Raw genomic sequence first — 25,538 nt, 5'->3', positions numbered from 1 at the left:
TTCTTAAGATTTTGTCTGGGTGTGCAACCCAGCTGAACACAGTGTGGTCTCTCCCTCGGTCACATTGCCAGTCTGTGACAGAGCTGGGGTGGAATTCCAGCTCACTAAGTACTGAACTACTTTGCTTCTCAGGAGAATGTGGAGAAGACAAGACCCTCTGTCATCTGGTTCCTACCTGCCCCTTCAGCCCCATCTTGCTGTTGTGTAGCTTTGTGGCTAAGAGTATAGGCTCTAGTTTCAGGCTCTTGAATGCTGCCTCCCCACTTGTTAATTGTGTGACTGTGCCATAATTATGTGACTTGTCTTTGCCTCAGTTTTTCCCTTTGTAATGGGATGTGATGGATTGCAAATGGCTTCAAATTTCTTTGTAGGTCCTCGCATTAAAGGTGGAATGTATTTTCCCCACCCCCTTGAAACTGGGCTGGCCTTGTGATTTGCTTTGATAGAATGTAGTGGCATTGATGATCTGTGAGTTCTGTGCTTAGGTCTCAAGAGGCTTTGTAGATTCTGTTCTCACTCCCAGAACATTGCTGCCATATGACCATGTTGGTTGACGTTCTTGAAGATGGAAGATCCCAGCCATTTCACCTCAAATTGCACAGAGAATCATGAGTGCATAAGTAATTGTATTGGTTCACTAAATTTTGGGTGGTGGTGGTTTGGTATGTTGCAGAAGCTAACTGAAATAGCAGAGCATAGTATTACCTACTTTGGAGGGTTGCTGTGAGGTTTACATGATGACGTGCCCTTAGTCTAGTGTCAAGTACACAGTGAGCTTGTATGGTTGTTACTATTAACGTTATCATGGGGGCACTTACTCTTTTTTATTTGGATTCTAGTCATCCTGACCTTTCTTTTCTTTTTTCTTCTTCTCCTCCTTCTGTATACCAAACTCTTCCTTTTCAGGGCTTTCATAGTTAATTCTCTCCATCTGCAATAGCCCTTCCCTGCTGTATTATTATCATGGTTAAAGTCTCCTCTCCTCCATGGAAAGGCCTTTTCTGATCACCCTGGGAACAACAACTCCCTTCTTTTCCATTCTTCTTTCTTCTCATAGAGTTCAACTGTCTCCTATATCTATTTCCTTGATTATTGGCTGTCTTCCCTTCTAGGTTGTAAATCCCTTGAGGGCAGGAGATGGGTCTGTTTTCTCTCCTATTTTATCCTTGCTGCCTAACACAGTGCTGTGCAGTAGGCACCCACTTGATCTTTTCTGAATGAGTGAAAAGAGGCACCTGAATCAATCTGGGTTTGAGGCTGGTGTCAGGCTTCCAGCAAGAGGAGAGTAGCTAGGTTAGAATTACAGACAGAGGAGACCGTGTGCTGTTGCTGCTAATTCCTACAGCCATTTTGGTTTGTGTCCCACTCTCATGTTGGATCAAACATGTTCCTGACACTCTATGTCTGACAAGGTATGAGCTGCTTTAAAGACAGGAACTGAATTCCTCAAAGTCCATAGCATATTACCGGGCATCCAGTAGGGGCTTAACAGAAGTTTATTGGATAGATAAATGGATGGACAGACTACTGAATAAATGAATGAATGCAAAGAAGGATGGATGGATGAGAGGGTACTCAGAACTGCAGGCAATTATGGAAAACAAGGTTTATTTTTTTCTAATAAAGGATAACTCATTTCCAGTCAATCAGTAAAAGGTCATAAATGTATAAAAATGTACTAAGTACAATCATAAACATAATGTTATAGGAAAAGTTGTTATAACCTTTTCCCTTAAGATGGCATGTTGGATGGTCACAGTTGGTTTGGTTTCAAAGGGAGGGAGAGTAGGTGACAAGCTGTCTCAGGTGGCCCAGGACTGAGGGATTTCCTAGGATGTGGGCCCTTCAGTGCTAAAACTTGGAAAACCCCAGGCAAACTGGGATGGTTGGTCATGCAAGAAAGAGAAAGAGAGCAACATCACAATGTTGGATATGGTTTAGCATCTAGGTACAGTGGTCATTTTCACAAGTTTCCCATCACCTTGTTTCCCCTTAGCTCTGAAATAGAAATCCCTGTGTTACTACTGAGGGTGTTACAGCTCTCAAAGGGTTTGCACATCCCCTGTATATTTTTGACTTGATCCTTATGCCAAGCCTGGAAGGTAGAGCAGTTTTAACCTAATTTGCAGGTATGGCATCTTGCTTCAAGGCTCCTGGCTCCTAGAGAGTACAGAAGCAAAGACTCAAACCCAGATCTCCTGAAGCCAGTGTTCTTCCCACTACTCTGTTCTTCTCTGGAACATCCTAACTCTCTCAGTATGGCTTGCAGGAGTGGGCAGGAATCAAATGGGGAACATGAGGAACCCATGATCCAAGTTTTGGCTCAAACCACTCATTTGGAACAATTCCTATCATTACTGCTCTGCCTGCTGTGTTCACCTGCTCCTTCTCTAGCAATCAGCATGTAGAATTATCCTGTTGGCCATTACTGGCATCATTATGTGGCATAGACAGTAAAAGAGATCCAGTGTGTTGCTTCCAGGGACACAATGCTTCAAATGGTCCCTCCAGTTCAGGTTTGTCAGCAGGATGTTCAGAGGATGAGCTCAGTCTGTCATTTGCCAATTTGATTGTTGAGATCTTTTTGTGCATCTTTGCTGAGAAGTTACTCAAGTGATAAGTCAACATTGCGGGGTGGCTATGACTCTTAGGCTCAAAGACTTGTCACACATGTTGCATCCATCCTTAACATACAGGGATTTTGCTTAATATATAGGTACTACCTTAAGGAGGAGAGGGTTCAGTAGCCTTCTCTGACTTATCTTAAAGACTAGAGATACACCATCCTTGTCCATAATAGACCTGAATTCTCTTGATAGCTTCTTGGAATTCTATCATCCATTCTTTCATTTCAACACTGTTTTGAGCACTTTTACATTTTGGCATTTGTAACCTCTAGGGATAAGAAGTTTGCATAATCCTTTAACCTCTGAAATGAGACTTCCTCTGACTCTCCCTAATGTAACTGAAGCATGGGCCAGTGTCTTCCAGCTGGTAATAATCTGGGATAAGCTTAATGATAGGGTTTAATATTGGCCCTATCCTTTGAGGTGTCCTTGTTTGGGCTGAGAGTTGCTCTATCATACAGGTTTATTCTGGGTACAGATGTATTAAGGCCTATAAGTCTTAGAGCTGGATAAGGATGAGTACTTCTATTTAAAAATAAATAAATAGTTTAAAAAAAAGAGTACTGCTCCTATCCTCTTGGTATAGACTGTGGACATATGGTCCATTAGCTAAAGCTTGGGATTTCCAGTGCACCCATTTGCTTTAGCATGCTTACGTTGTTGTTGACTCTTACACTAGCTATGGATCTACAATTTTCAAAAGTATCTGTGACACTGAGTTCAAATCTAATCTTTAGATATGGTTCTCTTTGGCTTAGAGACAGGAAGCAACCAATTCTCTATGAATGAAAATGTTAAACCTGACATAATTACCACTGCAATACACTCAAGAAGAAGTACCTGTGTATATGGGTCTCTTCTGAAACTTTAACTCTTGGCACAATAAGATGAGGTGATGGCTTGACAAGCCCAGAAACTTCCAAATCCTGAGAGATTGCCTGGGTAGATATATCTCTTGGAATCTTGGAAAATTATGGCCCAGTTGTATTAGCCATTTGTTCTACTTACTTGGAAGGTCACAAGAATGTCTCTGGGCTAAAGAATTTTAAAACTCAATGCATTAGAAACATAGCTTCCTTATAAAATTTTTGTTTGCATTATATGCTGCCTGGCAGCAGGAGAAAGGTAGAGGTTGACTGGTTTCCAGTCCTTTGTCAAAGCCCTTGGGGCCAGCATTTTCTCCAAGGAAGTCAAGCCTGGTTAGGAGCAAATAAATCTGGCACGTTCTTTCCTCCATGAAGAGGAAGAGTCAGGGGTTAATTAGGCCATTGATTGGGTGGCTTCCTCTGAGTTTGTACAGATTTCTGCAGGCCATTCATATGGTCAGCGAACTCTGGGATCGGCGATGACTGCCCCTGCTTGAGGGCCTGTACTCATCAATCTGTCCATTTGAGAAGGCTCCCGAAGCCATTGTCCTACTAGGCCCCAGAAGCGGGTATTCCCTGTATGAGAGTTTAGCTGAGGAGTCCCCTGGGCATGGGTGATCCTTCAGATGGTCTCTGCTGCATTTCTCTCCATGCAATATCCAGTCCTCCTTGTACTTCCGCTTGGGAGGGCTAGAGCTCTTTGGGGTGCTGGCTCTGAAGTCTCGTTCTGGGACAGGTGGCACTGGATGGTGGGTGTGCTGAGCCTTTCCAGGAATAGGGACAGGCCTCTGTCTACTTCTCCAACTCTGCATTTCTAGGTCTCTTTTGTCTGTGGGGAGTTTGTCGATTTTCTGAGCTTTTAAGATCAGAGACTTCCCGTAAGTCCCTTGTAGAGATAGGAAAAAGTACCTGGTAGGAAATAACAGAATAAAAGTACTTGTTTTTTGGGGACTTCTTGAATTTCAGCATTGGAAAGGGCCTTAGAATCGAATTCCCCACACAGGGCAAGATCCTCTTTGTTATGTCCCTGACTGTTGGCTATCAAATCTAGGCCTGGGCACCTCTGGTAATGGGGAGTTCAACAATAACAGAACAGAACAGCTAACATTTATTATGTATCTAAGCTATCCTAAATGCTTTAGACATTAACTCATTTCATTCTTCCAACAATCTTGGGCAGTCTATACCTTTGTTTCCCCCTGTGTGCAGATGATGAAACTGAGGCACCAAGGGATTAAGTGATTTGTCCAGAGTCTCACAGTAGTGGAGCTGTGATCAGAACCAAGCACTCTGGATCCCAAGGCTTTTATCCACTATGTACATGGGGTCCATTTCTATTTCTGGACTATTCTAATTCAGGCAAGTGTACTTGATTTGTAATGTCAACCCTTTGTGGAGCTTATTAATTTTTAAGTAGTTTCTAAATACAAACTTTTCCCCTGAATCTATGGGCTGGCTTGACAGCATCACTGTATTATCACTATAAGTGACAAGAAGGGTTTCCCAGGGTCTCCAGAGAAGTTAATTGACCTCCCTGATGATTGACTCAAGTGTTCCTTTGTCCCTGCCAAGTTGAATGTGGACTCTGGGAGTCTCTTTGTTTAGAATCTTTTCTCTATTCCAAGTTAAGGAAGGAGTGAGGAAGTGAATAAAACTATGTGGTGTATGGAGAAAGAATCACACCATTACACCATGTTGTGATACTGGACAACTCACGTTCCCCCTTTTGGTGTTGATTTCTTAACCTAAAATGTACTTAAATCAGTCAGGAGAACACTCATGGTTTTTTTCAAAAATAATCCTTTAAAAAGTTTTATTTCTAAAGCCTTATAGAAAGGCTCCGTCCTTCCACTATTGTCTAAAAGCTTTAGGGTGACCTCAGGGGCAAGGGGTTTCTGAAGACAACAGTAGGTCCCATGGAATCAGATAAATTTTCCCCAATTCTTTCTCATCTCACCCAGTGAGACAGTACAGGTGGCCATGTATATGTTTCAGGAAAGATTCAATTTCTTGGAAATTTGAATTTTCTCAGTTTAACCCTTTTCCCCAAGCTATCACTTTCCTTTCTCCATCAATTCATTTAACAAATACCTGTAAAGTCCCTACAATAGGCCAGGCCCAAAGGGATTAAACTGTGAGCAAGACAAGGGTCTTGCTTTCATGTAGCACATAAATAGACTTATAAATGGAGAGAGCAATGAAAAGTGTCAAACACCTGATCTGGTGTGAGAGACCTTCCTTGAGAAGGAAACTTTTAAGCTGAGGACTGAGAGATGCATAGGAGGTAGTCAGGCAAAGAGGGGATGAGAACAAAATCCTGGGCACAATGGCTGCAGGATGGAAAGTGAGGACAAGAGTGGGGAAATATGAGACAGAAGAGGTTGGTAGGGCCAGAGCAGGCAGGGACTGTGGCCAGATCTTGGTTTTTGTGCTTTATTGTGATGGCCTTGGGAAGCTCTTTTGGGGGGGTGGCAAGACATAAACAGATGATGACAAGATTACACTTTGACACAATGATAATGGGTTAGAGCAAACCCATTGGGAGACTGCTAGAGTAATTTGGGGTAAAAAGATTAGAAATAGAAATGAGATGGATTTGAGAAATACATAGGGGATAAACCCATCTGGTTTTCATGACAAGTCAGATGTGGGGTGGTAGGTGGTATTAAGGATCCTAGGGGTCTGTCCTGGTCCTAAGTGGGTAATATTTGATGGAGAGAACTCTGAAAGAGACTTAAGTTTCTTTGATGGTGGTGCTGATAGAGGATGGATCATGAATTAAATTACAGATGTCTCTGTTTCCTCAGACTAAACATGCCTAGTGGCAGTGATGATAGGTAGTTAGAAAGATGTATCTGGAATTCAGAAGAGAGACTGGCCTGGGAATTTATATTGGAGATTCATCTGTGAAAAATGATATTTAACTTCACAATAGTGGTTGCTATGTCTATGGAGAGAATATAAAGTTAGAAGACAGAAGAACCTAAGACCAAGGGTAGACATCCACTATGTCAAGAACACGAACCAGCAAAGGAAACAAAGAAGTAGGAGAAAGACCAACAGAGTGTTGTGTTACCGAAGCCAAGGAAATAGTGTTCAAGGACAGTTATCCTTCCTTATAGCTAATTAAGAGGCTGCTTTGTGTTGTAAACTTAGTGCACTAGTTTCTTTTGTTTTATCTGTAAAGTAATTTACATGTTCCTAGTTTAAGAAAATCTGTACAATTCTCTTATACTGCTTGAATTAATTAGACCAAGATAAGTGAGGTCACAGCTAGTGGGTTAATTATCACAAGCTTGGTGAGTGAAATCAATCTCCATTATGATAAATATAGCTTACAACTTTAGTTTTCTGTGGCAAGTATTCTATCATGTAGATTTCTATATGAAACATTTATTGTTCCAAGGTTATAAGTCTACAGTCCTTGGAACTATTAAAATAATATTTTCTCTATCAGAGGAAATGTCTGCTTTTCTTAGTAAACAACATTAAGCAGAAATCCAACTTTATGATAATAAAGAATAAGCAGAGATATTAGCAAGCAAATATTTGTTAACTTTTTCCTAACTTGTCCCTTATCTGTTATAACAAGTGGTAATGTTGAAGGCTTGTCTTTTCAAAGCAGGTGTCAGCAGTCTTCATACTTTTCAAATATCCTCATCAAACTGGTTGGTTTTGGCTCTAAGAGGTGTTTTCCAGCCAAGGGTAAGACAAAGAATATAGGCTGATAATTTTCTTTCCATACCCTAAATATGATACAGAACAGGGGAGCTCAGTCCTTGGCTTGTGGTGATCATAACTGTGTTTAACCCAGAAGTGTGAACAAAAATACTTAACCCACAGTTTGATGCCCTTTTCCAATGAGAGCACAGTCTTCATGGTCTCTCCCAAGGGATTGAGCAGAAGAAGGGGTGGGGTGGGCAATATGTCCTCTGAGGCTTGTACTTGTTCTTAATTGCTTCCTGTTCTTCACTCAAGGCCCTCTTTCAATACTAGTCACTTTCCCCTGTCTTATGGTCAAAGTTATATCTGAATTGTCTATTGGATTGCAGGTTTCTTGAGAACAAGGGTCCTGTTTTATTCCCCTTTCTGTTCTTCTAACCTCTATTGCTCATTTATCTCAGAATGCAGCCTATGTGACAGGAACTGTGCTGTTTTGGTTATATAAAGGTAAGGAGGATACCTTCTGTCCAGGAGTTAATGGTCAGAGATAGACGATTTTTAACAAATGGCTAAAGGCAGTGACAAAGACAAACCCAGGTGATGGGAACACATAAGAGAGGGGGACATATTTCCGCTTGAGGAAGGTAGGTGAAATCATGGAAGGGTTGGAATTGGTCATGCCTGAAATGTCAAAGGATGAGGAGGTTTGGTAATAGAAAGTGTATTCCAAATAGGAGGAACAGCATGAATAAGGGCAGGAAGGTGAGAAGGCATGGGCTTTCAGAGAAGTACAAGAAGCTTGGTAGTGTGGAGCCCGAAGTTTGAAGTAGGGAGTTGAGGGAGGGATGAGGCTGTAGAGCCCAGCAGGGGCGAAGCAGGGAGGCCATGCACATAGAGCATACTTAGAATACAACTGATATCTGTGTTTGCCATCTAGGTATCTTCAGCCTTAAACCTTGCATCAGAGGTCAAGGTTCTGAGCTGGCTTAGGACAAGGAAATGGACACCAACCTCGGTTAAGCAAGCTCCCACATTTATTAAAGGAAGTATGACTGGCTATGGCTCTCTAATTTTGGATTAGAAAAAGTTCTATGTGGGCGCCTGGGTGGCTCAGTTGGTTAAGCGACTGCCTTCGGCTCAGGTCATGATCCTGGAGTCCCAGGATCGAGTCCCGCATCGGGCTCCTTGCTCAGCGGGGAGTCTGCTTCTCCCTCTGACCCTCCCCCCTCTCATGCTCTCTCTCTCTCTCTATCTCATTCTCTCTCAAATAAATAAATAAAATCTTTAAAAAAAAAAAAGAAAAAGTTCTATGCAATGTTGAGATAGTCTGTTTACCACAGCCTATGATGATAAGGCGGCTGAATTGTGATGTTCAGAGTGGCGGGATCTTAAGGATGGAGAGGGGCTAAGTCCTCCCCACAGGTACATGCTCAAGTTCACTGACTGTTCTAACTAGAGTGTGAGCTGCAGAATAGAACACAGGCCACTGAATTGGGAGAATCCAGCTCCCACTGTGATTTGTGGTGGACTTGTGGACACATGGTCCTTCTTGCGACTTAGCTGTCCCATGAGCAAATGGTACTAGAACTATAGCTCTGCCTAAATTCTAGGTGATGGCAAAAGCAAAACAAAGTGCTAGATAGTGTGTGGCAAGAGCTTCAAGGAAATGCAAGGCATTATTGTTGCTATTCTTCTGGAAAAGTCAAATGCAGAAGGTTTAGGATAGAAATGTTAGAAATAGTCCTCGGGCAGGAATGATTTATTTGACTAATACACACTTTTTTGTGTGTAATAAATTTGAATAATATTAAAAAGTTGGCTATTTCATGCAAAATTTGAATTTCTGTAAGAAATCTAAAGGTCTGCAATGCTAAGACTTGATCTTTTCTGGTGGCAATGATAGGGTGAAGCTGAGAAGGTCTTTCTCCCCATGTCCGTACTACACCTGGTTTGCTGCAGTTGTGTGCCTGTGCCTGTAGTTATTAGAGTTAGGAGACTCCTGGGCTAATAAAGGACCACAGACCTTTTCAAAATGATCCCTTACACACAACACAATTTGTAAAGCAGGAGGGCAGGAATTATCATTTTACAGATGTCACAACTTAGGCCATGCCAGTTGGTGACTTTGCTACTCTGTGGCTGCCCTGGGATGACAGTCCATGTTATTTGCCTTCTCATTCATTGTTCTGTTTGACCTAATACCCTGTCTTTGAAACAACAGCCTCAAGGTTCCCAGCAGGAGTCAAACTCCTGACTCTTGGCTTATGAAAATAGCTTATTAAGGGGGCATTGGTGGTTCTAGGTAGAAAACAACCCCAGTGCTCAAACCTTGGGAGAAGAGCCATGACCGGTGTGAGGAAACAGACGAGGTAGAAAGTGGGGTCTGAGAGCTGGCCTTCCATCACCCAATAGGGATTGGTGGGACTGTTGCAGTTGACGCAGATGGCATTGTAAACAAGGGATACCACAAAGTACATCAGGAAGCTGCCTAAAAGAACAAGCCCGTGGATAATGGTCTGTGGAAGGAAAGGAGAAGTAAACACTGTTGAAACTATAGCTTAGATCAGGGGGCAGTGCAATCATGGCATTTGACTAACTTTGTTTTAAACATTTTTTTTTGTGGGGCAGATTAATGGAGCATTAGAAAGCAAACACCCATGCTGCTCTCATCCAGAATTTGAACATACATACCCAAAGAGCCCCTAGAAATTCTGTCTCACCGCCTATGTACTCAGGATTCTATTTATCTAACATTTAAAAAACAATTTGGTGTGAGGAATCCATTTTTTCCACATGTGGCTGCAGTTTATTCATGTTCAAAGCAGTACAGTGTTCTGTTGTTTGATCTTATTTTGTCCTGTTTTGTGTTCTTTTACCCACTCTTATCCTCTTTTAAACTTAGTATTTTGTACAATTTCATTTTTTCCCTTTACTGGTTTGAAAGTTATACACTCCATTTCTATTCTTTCAATGATTACTCAATAAATGATAATAAGCAACCTTAACTTACCACAGTCTAAAGTATGTAACTACTTTTCCCTACTCCTGAATCATACAAGGGCTTTAGAGCGCTTTAACTGTTTACTTCCCTGCTGACTTAAATCTTATTGCTACTGCATATTTTAATTCTATCATCTTTTAAAGCAGACAAATCATTATTATAGTTGAATATCATCAATATTTGTTAAAATTCACTTGATGTTTACCATTTTCTGTACCTTCATTCCTTCTTGCATCTTGGACCTTCCATCTGAGATTTTTTTTTCCTTTTGCTTTAAGTACATTCTTTAGAATTGCCTTTAGTGGAAATCTGCTGGTGATCTATTCTGATGCTTTATTTCATTCTTTCTTGAAAGACATTTTTGATGGATATAGAATTCTTGTTTGGCAGTTTTTTTAAGCATATTTAAAATAGCAGTCCATTGTCTTTTGTTGCTTTTGAGACATTTCTTACCTGTTGTTCCTTAGAAAGAAATGTTTATCTCTTAAAATCTGGCAATTTTTTTTTCTAAGTATGCTCTATGCCCAGCATGAAGCCCATTGCAGGGCTTGAACTCATGACCCTGAGATCAAGGTCTGAGCTGAGATCAGGGGTCGGATGCTCAACTGACTGAACCACCCAAGCACCCCAAAATCTGGCTACTTTTATGGTTTTTGTCTTTAGTATTCTGTAGTTTCTTTATGATAAATATGTATTTTTATTTATCTTGGTTGGGTTTTGCTGATCTAGAATCTGTGGGTTGATGTCTTTCATCATTTCTGCAAAATTCTTAAGTCACTATCTTTTCAACTATTACCTCTGTCTCATTTTCTCTCTCCTTTACTTTTTTTTTTTTTTTAAGATGTTATTTATTTATTTGACAGAGAGCTAGAGGAGAACACCAGCAGGCAGAGCGGCAGGCAGAGGGAGAGAGAGAAGCAAGTTCCCCGCGGAACAGGGAGCCCGATGCAGGGCTTGATCCCAGGATCCTGGGATCATGACCTGAGCCGAAGGCAGATGCTCAATTGACTGAGCCACACTGGTGCCCCTCTCCTTTGCTTCTTAGACTCTGATCAAACGTATGTTAGACTTTTTTAGATACCACCCTATCTTCTATATATTTTATACCTTTTCCATAATTTTCATTATTTTTCTTCTGTTTTGTATTCTGCATAATTACTTTTGACCAACTCAATAATTCTCCCCTTCAATTTTGTCTAATTTTTTTGTTAAGCCAGCTACTGTATTTTATTTTTAAAAGTTTTTTTTTTAAAGATTTTTTATTTATTTGAGAGAGAGAATGAGAGAGAGCACATGAGAGGGGGGAGGGTCAGAGGGAGAAGCAGACTCCCCGCTGAGCAGGGAGCCCGATGCGGGACTCGATCCCGGGACTCCAGGATCATAACCTGAGCCGAAGGCAGTTGCTTAACCAACTGAGCCACCCAGGCGCTCCTATTTTTAAAAGTTTTATTTGGTCTCTTTTCAAATTTGCTAGATTGCTTTATATAGTTTATCAATCCCTGCAGATATTTTAAAGCTTAAACATAGATTTTCTGTTAATTTATATCTGATAATACCAACACCTGAAATATGTGTTTCTGATTTTTTTAAAAACCTCACTAATGGGTTTTTGTTTCTTTGAGAGTTGGTTATTTTTGAATATGTGAGGCTCATAGTGCCTTGAAAAGTTGGTAGGAACAATTTTGAGGCATAGGATGAGATACCTTTCTCTAGAGAAGGTGTGTTTATTTTGCAATGTCCTTGGCAACTGTCAGTCTTGGGTCACTTTAAACTGACCTCATACATCAAAATTTGGCTCACCAAGGTGATACAAACCTGGGCTGCAAATATGTATGAGGCCAGCCCATGGTCCGTTTCCTAGGACAGGTCCTTTATATTGATTCTCCCTGCTTTGCTCACAATGGAAATAATCTCTGCAGTACCTGCTGGGGAGGTTGAACAGGCAGGTCCATTTTGGGTGTAGCCTCACCCTGAGGTATAGCTTTGGGATCCTAATGTAATGTGGGCTCTTAGACTCCTGCCTTGGGTATCTGGGTTTGATTTCTGAATATTTTGCTCAGTCAAGCTGCCCAGAAACAAAGTTCTTTTTGGGCAGGGTTGCAAACATCCTCAAGGAAACAGGTTTTGGCTCTTTCTCTAGAATCCCCCTTTCTCAGAGGTTTTTGTCTTTACTCTTCTGTCAGCTCTTTTATGCTTTTGAAGAAGTTTTTTGTTTTTATTTTTAGATTTCAGTGGGAGAGGTGATCTGAATAATCCAGCCCCGATCCTGAAGAAGAAAGCAGTTAGCTAATTTTTTTTCAGTTGCTTTGGTGGAAGCTGTGAAAACTGACAGTTACTCAAATTCATGTTAGATTTCTACCCAGGAAATACTGTCTTGCTTCAAGTACTTTCGAAAGTGAAATATACTTTTTCATAATGATTTTAGTAACTGACTCTTTTTCCAAAAGCACCAGAAATTACAAGTAACTACTGGTTTAGCTGGTCTAGAAATGCATTGGGTGGGTTAATAATGCTGAATGATGGTGAAAGGAACAGGTCCCCTCTCTGAAAGCAGATGGATGCAGTGTTGTGAGAAAGTGGGCTGAGTGATCAATGAAGATACAGAATCTTTAATTCATCACCCACGTAAAATTATACTTTTCAGGGCCTTCTGAAAGGTTAAAAATCTAGTGGTTAAGAGGTTCATAGAGAGTAGAATTCCTCTTGGGAAATATCTTGGGTTAGTTTTTTTTTTTTTTTTTAGTGGAATTAAACCGTAAAATATTTCAAGCATACAGATAGTATACCTCATATACCCAACATCCAGCTTTATCAATTTTAACTATGTCATATTTCCTCCAATTATTATTAAAAAGTTAACATATGCAAGTAAAGCACCCATGATTCTCTTGCAAATGTTTTCTCTTTAGTCTTGAACATAAATTCAGTGGTTCATCATTCTTATGCATATTTTATACATACATGTTTATGAATGCTTCTTTAATCCTTTAACTTTTTTCACTAGACCTAATGCTTTGGAGTTCCATCTATGTTGATAGATCTGGCTTTGGTTATTTATTTTAACTGTTCTAGTATATGAATATGCCACAATTTATTTAGTTTCCTGTTGATGAACACTTAGCCTTTTTCATTTTTTTCCCTGCTATTAAGAACAATACTATAACAAGCATTCTTGAACACGTCTCTGTATATAACACATGCAAGAATATTTCCAGGGTGCATCATACTTAAAAGTGGAATTGTGTCATAGCAGATGAGTACTTAAACTCCTCCAGCTATTTTCAAATTGCTCTCCAGAGTGGTGGCATCAGCTTATAGTTTGTGGTCTACTACCAGAATATGAAAGTTCCTTCGTTGGGCTTTATTATCTTTCACACACTGCTGAGTTAATTTGTCAATAATTTATTTAGAATTTTTATATCTGTTCATTTAGTGAGATTGCTCTATAATTTTCTTTCCTTGAACTGTCTATACCTATTTTGGTATCAGGATTATTTTAGCCAATTTCTTTAATGGTGACTGGTTTATTCAGGTTTGCTGAATGACCTTGGTTATGTTTTGGTAGATTTTATATTTAAAGAAATTATCAACTTGTTTTAAATTTTCAAAAAATACTTAAAAAATTGATATCCATAATTATCAGTCTTTTTCATATTTTTGTGGTCTTTTCTGGTGTCTTTTCTTGGATCGGTTTTGTCAGAGATTATTATTATTATTTTTTTTAGTTAAAATTCCAGTTAACATACAGTACCATATTAGTTTCAGGTGTACGATATAGTGATGCAACAAGTCCATACAATATCCAGTGCTCATCAGAACAAGTGCACCCCTTAATCCTTATCACCTATTTAACCCATCCCCCACCCACTTCCCCTCTGGTAACCATCAGTTTGTTCTCTATAGTTAAGAGTCTGTTTCTTGGTTTGCCTTTCTTTTTGCTTGTTTATTTCTTAAATTCCACATAAGAGTGGTATTTGTCTTTCTCTGACATACTCGCTTAGCATATACTCTCTAGATCCCATCCATGTTGCTGCAAATGGCACGATTTCATTCTTTTTTTTTATGGCTGAGTAACAGATTAGTTGTTATTAGGGTTTTGAGGAACTCAGTTTTGGTTTTATTGATCCTTTCTATTGTTTCCTTGATTTTTCTCTTTAGATTTACACGATAATTTTTTAAGTTCCTTGAATCAAATTCTTGTTTTTTAACTTTTTGCTTTTTAATTAAAAGGATTAGATTCATCCCGCAAGTTTGCATATATGGTATTTTTATAGTCATTCAGCAGTAATTCCCATCATGATTTACTCTTGACGTCATGAGTTATTTAGAAGTACATTTTGAAATTTCCAACCATGTTAGGTTTTTTTGACTATCTTTTTATTGCTTGTTTTTAATTTAAATGCATTGTCAGAAAGGATGATCATGATTCTTTCAAATTCCTGTAAGAATTCAGAATTTGGTCTTTTTCTTTTAATTTTTGGTATATAGTCTCTGTTTTTGAAAAGATGCATGTTTACTAATACATTAGATCAAATGTGATAATTTATTCCAGCCTTCTATATTATTTCTATTTGATCTGTCTGTTTCTGATAGAGTTGTATATAAATCTCACACTACAGTTGTGAATTTGTCTATTTGTCCTTATATTTACTGGACAAAAAAATCCAATCTGATAATTTTTGCTTTTAATAGGTGAATTAAATCCATTAACATTTATTATGAATACTGATAGATTTATTCTGAACATCTTGTTTTGTGGAGTTTTTTGGCCATCATTTTTCTTTGCCCTTATTGATCTTTCCTACATCCTGCAGAATTGATAGTTTCCTATATTCCTCTTATTTCTTTCCATTCCTTTATTGTTAAACCTTAAGTTTTGAAGATATGTTTTCAAGTATTAAGAGACCTTAAGTTTTGAGATACACTAAATAAATATGGACTTTTATGGAAAAATCGACAGTTAAATGCCTATTTCTATTCTTTTCCTATTAATGATAAAGGCTTTAGCATAAATTACCTGTTGAACAGTCCTTTCTTACCATGATGTTTTTTCTTACAGTTTTGGCTTTTGTGTTCTTTCAGAAGTATGTTTCTTTTTTTGCTGAGGGTCTGGGAGTAGCAAACCTTATAATGTCTGTTTATTTGAAAATGTCATTTATTTTGCCCTGGTTTTAAGTGATGTGTAACTGTTATTTCCCCTCAGGTCTTTGAAGATAATTACTCCATTGTCTTCTAGCTTCTATTGTTTTCTCAGTTTAACTGCTATTCCTTTTCAAGTATTTTGTCCATAGCCTCTGGTAGACTTTAAGATTGTCTCTTGTACACTATATAGTTTCACTATGATATATCCAGGTGATTTGTTCAGATTTATTTTGATTAATTTTCTTTCTCAATGATTATCTCTTCAGATACTGTTTCTCTACCATTTTTTTTCCTTCTTCTATGACCCCTATTATGTGGATGCTGGAGCCATTTATTCTAGCTATTATTCCTTTGAATTATTTTGTCACATTTGTGTGCATTCTAGATGAGCTCCCAATAATATCTTCCAATTTGGTAGTTTACTATTTGCCAGAGTCTGATCTCGAGTGGATCTCACAAATTGCATTTTTTAAATTTATTTGACAGAGAGAGACACAGTGAGAGAGGGAACACAAGCAGGGGGAGTGGGAGAGGGAGAAGCAGGCTTCCCGCAGAGCAGGGAGCCCGATGTGGGGCTCAATCCCAGGACCCTGGGATCATGACCTGAGCTGAAGGCAGACGCTTGATGACTGAGCCACCCAGGTGCCCCTGCATTTTTAATTTCAATTACAAAATTGTTCATTTTGAAGAGTTCTAAATGTTTCCTTAGCTTGGCTCAGTTCCCAATATTAAAATTGTGTCTTTGACTCTTATCTACCTTCCTCATGGCTTCTGATAAAACTGTAATTCCAAATAGCATGTCCTTGTCAACTTTTCTTCAGCTTGCTTTCTTGAGTGGGCAACTCTAGCCCAGACCTAGAACCTAGCAGTAAACAGGGCTCCAATCTTCCTTACTCCATAGGAACCAGACTCCCTACAGCCACAGTCAGTTTCTTGTCCTGGATTCTGGGAAAGCCTTCAGTTTGAGCCAGTCCAGTACCTCCTCCTCCCATCTCATTGTTTTTCAGCCTCTTCTGCTGCTGGTGCTTCTTGAAGAAATTTATCCTGTACTTAAGCTTGGCTATACCTTTTTGGTTTTATCACTTTATTTGTCTTTGGCATGACCTGGAATAGAGGGTGTCTGTGATCTGGAAGTTTCCTTGGGTGGCTCTTACTAGCTCTCACATCATAGGCTGATCTAATTTAGTTAACATCCATTACTTTGCAATATATGTATATCAAGTGATTATCCTGTATACCTTAAACTTATTGAGGTATAATTGACTTACAGCACTGTGTAAGACTAACCCCACCCCCCAAAATCCACAAAGTGCTCTGGGAAGTTAAATAAGATAATAAATTAGAAATCATATAAATAGGTACCTGGTATATGATTTTAAGCTTTTTGTTTTTATAATTATCACTGACTACAAGAATTTAATGAGAAAGCTGTCATTGCCTTCTTAGATACTGAAATGTGATATCTGGACATGCTTGGGATGTGTTTACATGAAGGTAGCCTTCTAATCTTTTATCCTGAAATTAAATGGAGAGCATATACTTCCCTAACACAGCCTCAAGTATGGTCAGCCTACTGTTTTCCTCATCTCTGAAATACCCCAAAAGTTTTTAACAAAAAGACCTATTTTTGCAACAAATTATCTCATGGTTTTATAGATCTTAGTTTTATAATCCTGGATTGATGATAAGCAAGTTGAGGTGAGGGACTTTATCTTTTATACCTGTCTCATCCCTGTACAAGTGGGACACAGGAGTTCAGTAGTTATTTATTATTATTATTTTTTATGTTCAGCTAGTCATCATACAGTACATCATTAGTTTTTGATGTAGTGTTCAACGATTCATTAGTTGCATATAACACTCAGTGCTTACCACCACATGTACCCTCCTTAATACCCATCATGCTGTTACCCGCCCCCAACCCCCCCATAATCGTCAGTTTGGTTCCTGGAGTCCAGAGTCTCTCATGGTTTGTCTCCCTCTCTGATTTCTTCCCATTCAGTTTTCCCTTTCTTCCTCTGTGGTCCTCCGTGCTATTCCTTATATTCCACATATGAGTGAAACCATATGAAACCATGAACTATCTGCTTGACTTATGGAGTGGATCAATGATACAGAGTAAAACAACTGAAATTTTTTAGGTCAAAGGGGTTCTGAGGTACTTACCCAGGTCTTCATTTCCATCGCCTGGTGCAAGAGGATTGTGGTGAGGGAGATGGTATTGATGGGTGTCCCAAAGGTAAAGACATCAATATCAGAATCTTTGTAGGTCTGCAGAGGAGGATAAAACAGGCATTATTAGATATGCCCTGGGATTCAAGGTAGGTGTCACGGGAGGGGAAGAAATGAGGAGAAGATATGCAGCTGCCATCCATGGGGAACTGCCCCAAGGAACAGACAAGATGAGGAGTGAGTTAATAGGGCTAAATTCTTTGGAAACACATTTGTGGCAGAAGACATGATGGTTATTCCAGAACATTGTGGAATGAATGAACAAAGAATTTATTGGGCAACCAGCAAGCACAATGAAAACTGCTGAAGATACTTCTGTGTCCACCTTCAAGGAGTTTGTAGTCTACTAGGCAGGGAAAATGTGGTACAATTAAGGGGTAAATCATACAATGGTACAAGGTATACAAAATACCCCGGGGGTACAGAAGAGAAGATAATCAGCTGAGACCATAATAAGAGGAGTTAATCTCTTGAAAAAAGAGAGGAAAGGCAGACCAGGCAAAGGTGAGAACTTGAGGGTGAAAAGTTCAAATAAGCCTGTTGAGCACAGAGCGGGGGCAAAAAATGAAGCAGGAAAGGCAAGCAGAGCCCTGGAGAAGGAAGGTATTGTAAAACAGGAAATTCAAATGAAGCACAAAATGACTGCCTCCTTGACCCATCTTGTTGCTAACTGCAAAAGAATGTGAGGTGGGGTAGACACCACAGTTTTGCACTTGCCCCACTTTCTGGTTCCCTATCCAGGAGAAATAGAGCTATACTTCACTATCTCAATTCCCACTCTTTAAACTGGGAACTAAATTGAGACGGGGCTGGTATCCCTTGCTTTTATTTCAGATAATGTAGTATCCCTTATTAGCAGAACTTACTGCCTGAATGCATGCTGCCCTGACCTTGGAATCACAAATCTAAATATAAATCAAATACCCTCAGTGTTCAAGTAAGAAATGGTAAATGAGTGTAGAAGACTAGGTATAAGACAAAAGGGAGTGGTAGGGACCATGGCAAACTGGAGAACATGCACCCCATCTAAACAGGGCTGTGAGTCAATTCTGGATTTTTGCCATGTGGGAAAAATGACCCAGTGTAATGATAGCTTCCAGTTTTTCAAAAGCTGGCAGAAATTAAGATGTTTTCAAATACTCTGAGTTGGATGTAGTCTGCAGACGACCTGCTTGGAGCCTCTGTGCTGCAGTGTCCAGAAAGACACTAGTCTAGGATTTCATATTAACAGGACCAGTTCCACTCTGTGATTTGTGTGGTTAGAATGGGATTATAGAACTTACCAGGTATGGAATGAAGAAACAGACAAGGCTCTGGTAGAATGCATCCACTATGGAAATCCAGAAAGTCATCAGGTTGTAGCACTGCCAGGAAAGAACACATGAACCCCCCTCAAAGAAAGCCTCTATTCTTTGTAAGCAACTTTCTTGTGCTACCTGGACAGAAAATATGGTATTTACAGTGTTCTTAGAGGCAACAGAATGGAAAAATTAAGAGCATAGACCTGGGGATGACAGACCTTAGTTCAAGTCCCAGCTCTGCCACTAACTGTATGACCTTGTGACAGTCATTAAGCTGCTTTGATAACTGGTTCTTCTTCCACAAAAAGGATAAAAACAACACCAACTATCTCATTGGGTTTTGAGAAATCTAAATACAATTGTGCTTTAGTACCCAGTAAGTGCTCAGTTATTAATAACTACCATTCAGGGCGCTTGGGTGGCTCAGTTGGTTAAGTGACTGCCTTTGGCTCAGGTCATGATCCTGGAGTCCTGGGATCGAGTCCCACATTGGGCTCCTGGCTTAGCAGGGAGCCTTCTTCTCCCTCTGACCCTCTCCCCTCTCATGCTGTTTCTCTCTCTCTCTAATAAATAAATAAAATCTTAAAAAAAAAAATAACTACCATTCATTAGCACGTTACTAGTGCTAATACACACTTGGTAAGTTTAGAGATTCTAAGGTTTCTACATAATATCTGATGGAGAGGGAGCTCTCCATCACAGTCCAGGATCACAGATTCCCAAGAGACAGGGCTCAATGGCTTCAGAGACAAGTGTTCTCATTTTTGCTTCCCTCTTCCTGCCTTCCCTCGAAAAAGAAACTGTTTTCAGTTTGTTTTTGCTACATTAACTTTTCTTACTGTTAGATACTCAAGGAATACGTTATACATCTAGCACACCACTGGGAGGAGAAAAATCAGAAGAGCTATGGGTGTATGTGTGCCATTACCACGTCTCTCTTGCCTGATGTGCTAGGGTTGCTGTGTTGCTCTCCTCCCATTTTTGGGTTAGGACTGGGCTTGGTTCTTTGTCGGCTGTCCACAAAATATTACTAGCTCTCAAACACCACATCTGGCTTGGCCCTCCTTTCTCCCAGGCATAGAGGTATGCTTATGCATTTCAATGTTCCTTTTCCCAGAACTCTTCCTTCAAGGCAGTCAGGTTCCCTGTCTGTCTTTTCCATCTAGTCTCTGGGCTGTGTCTGTGCCAGTCTGACCACCTGGAGTACCCACGGTCTGACTTCTCCAAACCGTTCAGGGTGTCAGTGTGACCTCTTTTTGCCTTCTAGGAGATCATCCTGGCGGTTTCCTAGGCCTTCTTTAGTCTATGGGCTACCAGCAAATTCCAGACTGTGTATAATCTTGAGTTCTAAACTTTCTTTCCCGACATGAGGTAGAAGCCTTCATTTGTGAACACCTCACCCCATGATGAGCAAACTAGCTTTTAATCCCAGGGGTTCCTAACCCAAGCCTTGGGGGGTTCTGTCAAAGGCCTGGAGAAAGGGGCCAGCTGAGGACAATGGGATCTTTCTGTTTGTCCTCTCCCCATGCAACTAGGGCAATCCCATGTTAAACATGTGATATAATGAAGAAATAACTCAAAAGAAAAATACCCACTGGTCTCGTCCATCACCCTCAACAACAAATGGGAAACAGGCCAGGAATGGGGAGTGGAGACACTGGGTCACATGGGAGATAAGAGGCAAAGTGGTGACCTGAGTGCAATGCCCCTGACCCCCAGATCAGTGCTCTTTCTCTGGCAGGGAGGACCTGAGGCCTCTCCATCTTACCTCAGAGTTTTGGCCACTCTTGTACAGCTCAGGCAATGCCAGGAGTGTTTCTCCAGAGATGTCTTTATCGAGGACTCCAAAGATGAGAGGAGGCAAGGAGGTGAAGAAGAGATTGAAGAATATCATCTGCCAATAATCGATCATGGTGGAGCCAGAAAAACCACAGAAAAACTGGTACCAGAAGAGCAGGTTGACGTAGCACTGCAGGCAGAGAGTGTGGCCTTGTGAGTGAGGACCCACGGGCAGTGGTCACCAGCAGCTGCTTAGGAGCCTCTGGCAAGTCACAACGCTGACATGGAGCTTCTGTTTTCTCATTTGTGCCATGCAGAGTTGTGTAAGTATCAGAGATAACTAATCCTGAGAGCGGCAGCTGCTGATAATACCACTATGAGGGTTCTTTAGGACCTGAAAGGAATTGCACCAACTTGTTAAGTACCCTATGCCGGTTCAAAGCACAGACTGTGGAGGCAGAAAAGGCTGGTTTGGAATTTCCAGGTCTGTCACTTACTAGCTATGTGATCTGGAGCAAATTGCTTAACTATTCTGAATGTCATCTTGCCATCTTTCAGATGGGAACAGAAGTACCTAGACCATGGCATGGGATACCAAAAGGCCGTTATTATGATCAGTAGTGTGGACAAAGAAGGGGGTGCTCCTGGGAAGGGATGATAGAAAGACTGGACCATGGGCAGGAAGTGTGGCGGGAAGAGAATTTCATGACGTTTTCTGCACAATATTTTCCTAATAGTCATGCAACTCAGAAGGGTGAGTAAGAAATCTTCTCCCCAACTGTTTCTTTATGCTTTCTAAAGCTGTTTCCCACTCAAAACCACCCCACCTTGAGATGGGCTGGGTCATTATATTGTCTACCACACTGTAATATGGTTTCGTGACTTGACCAAGGTGAAGCTGCTGCTCCCAGAGTTAGAACTAGAACTTCTCAGCCTTGTGTGACTGAAGGCACAAAAAAGTGAAAGGTATTGTAAGAAATCATTCAGCAGGTTTGTGTACAAACTAGAATGCTCATGTCCTAACTGCTGGGCCAGTGTTATTTTGAAGAGGGTCTCTAGAATTGTAATAATATGGACATGTTAATATTAGTAACAACAATGATTATTACTGAATCTTCTATCTGTGCCAGGTGTGTGATATATACTATTTTAGTATATAGTACATTAGATGTGCAATAGACCTAATTTGTCCCAACAATCTTGAAAGATTATTGCTAATAAAAAAATAGTATATATATTAATGTTATATCTTGGTAATAATATTAATGTTATTAGCCCTATTCTACAGATAAGGAATCAGGCTTTAAGATACCCAGTTACCTCTTGTCCAAGTTCAGAGCTAGAAAGTCACACAACTAGCATCTGAGTTTTCAAAGCTCTTTCTCTTTGATCACTCCCAACATTTTTCCTTCTCCTATTGGATTGTACAATAACAATTGTGACTGAGAGTCTTCTAGCCAAGGAGCTCCATCCTTTGGCTTTTCTGCCCAGGTGACCAGTGGGAAGTTTCCTAGCTCTGAAAGAGATCCTGGTAACCTGACATATCCTGGACCTTGCACCTTTCTGTCAGAAGGAGTGAGAGGACTCAATCTGTTTACTGTGCTGCAGGTAGGTTTGAAATATATTATGGGCAGACTTTGAGTCTTGAGATCAACCACCACCACTTGTGCACGTGACGTGGTGAGTTTCAGAAGAACTTGAAGTACTGAAGTCCCCTTGATACTAGCATTCAGCAGCTGTTTGAGGCTTTGACCTCTCTTTTTCCCCTTGAGAAACTTGCCTTGCTTCTCCCTCCCCAGCAAGATGGGAAAGAGTAACTCTTATCTCCCTTACACATAGGTAACTTGAGCAGCTCAGATGGGCTGAGTGACTATACCAAATACCCTTGGCCACTTGGGGCTGGAACTGTGACTTGACGCTGTAGAAGCCTAGGATGCCAGAGCTGGAAGTGACACCATCTTACAGATGAGGCCACTAATAGAAACAACAGCAATAACAATAGCAACAAAAAGACCTAAAGCACTTACTAGGTGCCAAGCTCTGTTCTGACCCATTTGGTCCACCTAGCAGCCCCATGAGGCAGTCATGAGTACTCCCATTTTACAGTTGAGGAAACTGAGCCTCAGTGAGAGGTCAAGTCATTGGGCTGGCAGTAAGAGCTGTTAAGTAACAAATTGGAGTTCAAACTCAGATGTTCTGGCTCCAGAGTCCACCCTCATAAATGGGATGTGGGAAGTGGATGCTCTTGTTAAAATCAATTCCAGATCTGAGACTACAGCTCAGTCTCTAACACTAATGTCCAGAGTCGTTTATCCTACACCGTGAGAGGCCAGGTGGATCCATCCTAAAGTGCTATAAGTGGGGAAAGTACTGAACACAGAATGCTGTGATTGGCAGTTTCTGCCATGGGTGCCAAGGGAGCAAGGCAGCAAGTTTGCCAGCTGTAGGCCATCCTCTGATATTTGCAATGTAGATCTGGCCTTTCTGACACCAAGCCTCAATCTTTCCTTTCCAAACTGAAGCTTTTAAGTTGTACAAGCTTATCTGGTAGATTCTGTAATGCTTGATCTAGTTTTCACCTAAGCTCCAGCCATAGTCTAAGCCAAAGGAGGAAGAGAGCAGTGACCTGGCTGGTGTTGGAGGCTGTCTGAAACTCTCCGGCCAAGTGTGATGATATCATCCCATGATATTTCTTGAACAATTTATGTTGAGACATGGTGCTAGAGATGCTCGGACAGCAGACAACACACAAAGAATTTGACAACCACTGGAGAAGAGGGTGCTTGGACCTCTGGGAGGCCCTGAATGCCTTAGTGGTAAGGACATTCAGTCTGGGGAGTTTGGGGTATAGTAGAACTAGGTCCAATCCTGATTCTGTGACGTATTTAGCTTTGTGATCTGGGCAACCCCTCTGACTTTCAGCTACCACATCTATAGATAGATAATAACTGTCCCTATTCCCACAGGACTGATGAAGCATTTACTGTGTACCTCACACATATTAACTCATTTATATACATAATGACCCTGTGAGTTAGGTAGTATCCCCCTTTTACAGGTGAAAAGACTGAGATACAGAGCTTAAGTAAGTTACTCAAGGCCACATTGCTGTTAAGTAGCAGAGTGGGGCTGGTATTTGAACTCAGTCTGGTTCTAGCACATATGCTCTTAACCCCTATATTACACTTAGCTCTCATAGTTATATATATACACAAAGTTCTGAGGACAGCATCTGGTATGTGGTAGGTTCCCTATAGATGATGATGGTGGATGTCAATGCTAGTGATGCTATGCCAAACAGTAACCAGCTGTGCTAAGTACCAAGGACACTACAGCAATCAAGGGTAGCATGGAGAACTCTGGTGACCTGGGTGTCGGAGAACTAGCATTTACTGACCTCCTTGCCTTATACTTCACACATGGGCAGTATCGAAGGGCTTTAATCCCTAGTCAAAGCAAGAAAACACTGCTTGGAGATCACTGGCTCATTTTTCCATAGAACTGTTCTTACTGAATTATAATTTAATATTGTTTTTATCAAGGGTTGTTAGAAAAAGGTACCATATGGAGGTTAATTTTCATTTCCTACAAAAATGCCACAGAAGACAGTTTCTTGAAGGTTTTTGTGTGACCTTCTTCTAAAGGTTTGCTTGACAAATTGATCTCTGAATTTATAGCAAAGAGAGTGTGTTCCTCCTGGAGAACTGGTCTGCTTGCTTTAACCAGACATTTAATACTTAGCATCTTATCCCAGGTTCCTGGTGCAACTGACCTCTTTCCTTTCTGTGGTTCTGCTCCATACTCTTATAAATTTCCCTTCTAACTTCTCTATTGCCTCTGTTTTTACTATAAGTCACTTTCATCTCTTTTTGGAATTAGATACAGTATATGATATAAAATTATAAATAAACGGCCTAAAATATTTTCTATAAACTCAGCTTGTCAAGCCTCTCTTTCTTGGCAGGGAAACTGATTAGGTCAAGAATCTCCTGGTGATATGTCCATAGCACCATGATCTTCTTGAGGGAGATGTGCCTAAGAAAATAATTGAAAAATTTTCATCTTCTTTTCCTATAATAGTACTTCTTAATCTTTTGAGGTTCATACAAATTACCAGGGGCTCTGACTAAAAGCTCCATTCTGAGGTAGTAGTCCCAGGATGTAGTCTGAGGATCTGCATTTCTAACTAGCATCTAGCTGATGCTAATGCTGCTGGTCCAGGAACCACATTTTGAGAAGCAAGATTTATGGAGACCAGGAGATGACAGACTACTTCCTCCAGGCCAAAACTGGTCATGAATAAGGTTTTGTTGGGACACAGCCACATCAATTCATTTGCATGTTGTCTATAGTCGCTTTCATTGAGTAGGTATGATGGGCTATGTGGCCCACAAAGCTAAAAGTATTTCTTACCTGGCCCTTTGCAGAACAAGCTCACTGAGCCCTGATTTAGACTGTCAGCCTCAGGAGGCAGGGACACAGATGTTCAAGAATGATTTGAATAAATGAAATCAATTGTTGTTTTATTGTCCCAACAATACCCTGGAGGAGTTAAACACTTCAGTGTTTCCTTCCTCTGCAGGGCCTGTTAGGACCTTGCTTGCTTCCACTTCCTCTGGCTGGAATCTTTGCATTTCCGAGGGTGCTCCCGGAACCTGGTGACAGCATCAAGGGGGGGGGGGACGGGGGGAATGCATTTTCCTCCCAAGAAGCTACAGTGCAGTAATTAATTCATTGTTCAAATTTCAGAGCAGGCAGGGTTTTAATCCCCTCTGAAATTGGTTTCGGATGTGGAAGTCCTAGCTCTCCACCCTCTAATTGCAATGGGGAGATAATGTGGCATGAGTATCACAATTTCAAGCACGGCACCAGGCTGGAAATCAATACCATTTAAGCTTTGCAAGCATGGCTGGCTGGAAACGTTTCC

At 40.6% G+C, this 25,538-nt stretch overlaps 1 protein-coding gene and 1 long non-coding RNA gene across 2 annotated transcripts in view; one reads left to right on the top strand and one right to left on the bottom strand.

Moving 5' to 3' along the window:
* Positions 1–25,538, top strand: part of LOC135365415 (uncharacterized) — a 155,200-nt gene that overhangs the window by 109,238 nt on the left and 20,424 nt on the right. The window lies entirely within an intron of this gene.
* ATP10B (ATPase phospholipid transporting 10B (putative)) overlaps positions 3,917–25,538 on the bottom strand; it is a 113,609-nt gene continuing 91,987 nt past the window's right edge. Inside the window, exons 18-22 of the mRNA XM_045887531.1 lie at positions 20,601–20,801; positions 18,815–18,895; positions 17,466–17,570; positions 9,485–9,672; positions 3,917–4,402 (exon numbers count right to left, since the gene is read on the bottom strand). Coding sequence (XP_045743487.1) covers positions 3,943–4,402; positions 9,485–9,672; positions 17,466–17,570; positions 18,815–18,895; positions 20,601–20,801 — 1,035 coding nt within the window. The 3' untranslated portion in view covers positions 3,917–3,942. The remainder of the gene's footprint in view (positions 4,403–9,484; positions 9,673–17,465; positions 17,571–18,814; positions 18,896–20,600; positions 20,802–25,538) is intronic.

Source organism: Mirounga angustirostris, unplaced genomic scaffold (assembly GCF_029215605.1).
Source record: "Mirounga angustirostris isolate CCGP_5_RB_7025 unplaced genomic scaffold, mMirAng1.0.hap1 SCAF_7, whole genome shotgun sequence".
NCBI classification, from domain to species: Eukaryota; Metazoa; Chordata; class Mammalia; order Carnivora; family Phocidae; genus Mirounga; species Mirounga angustirostris.
Note: the sequence above shows the minus strand (reverse complement) of the source record. Positions and strands in the feature narration are given on the sequence as shown.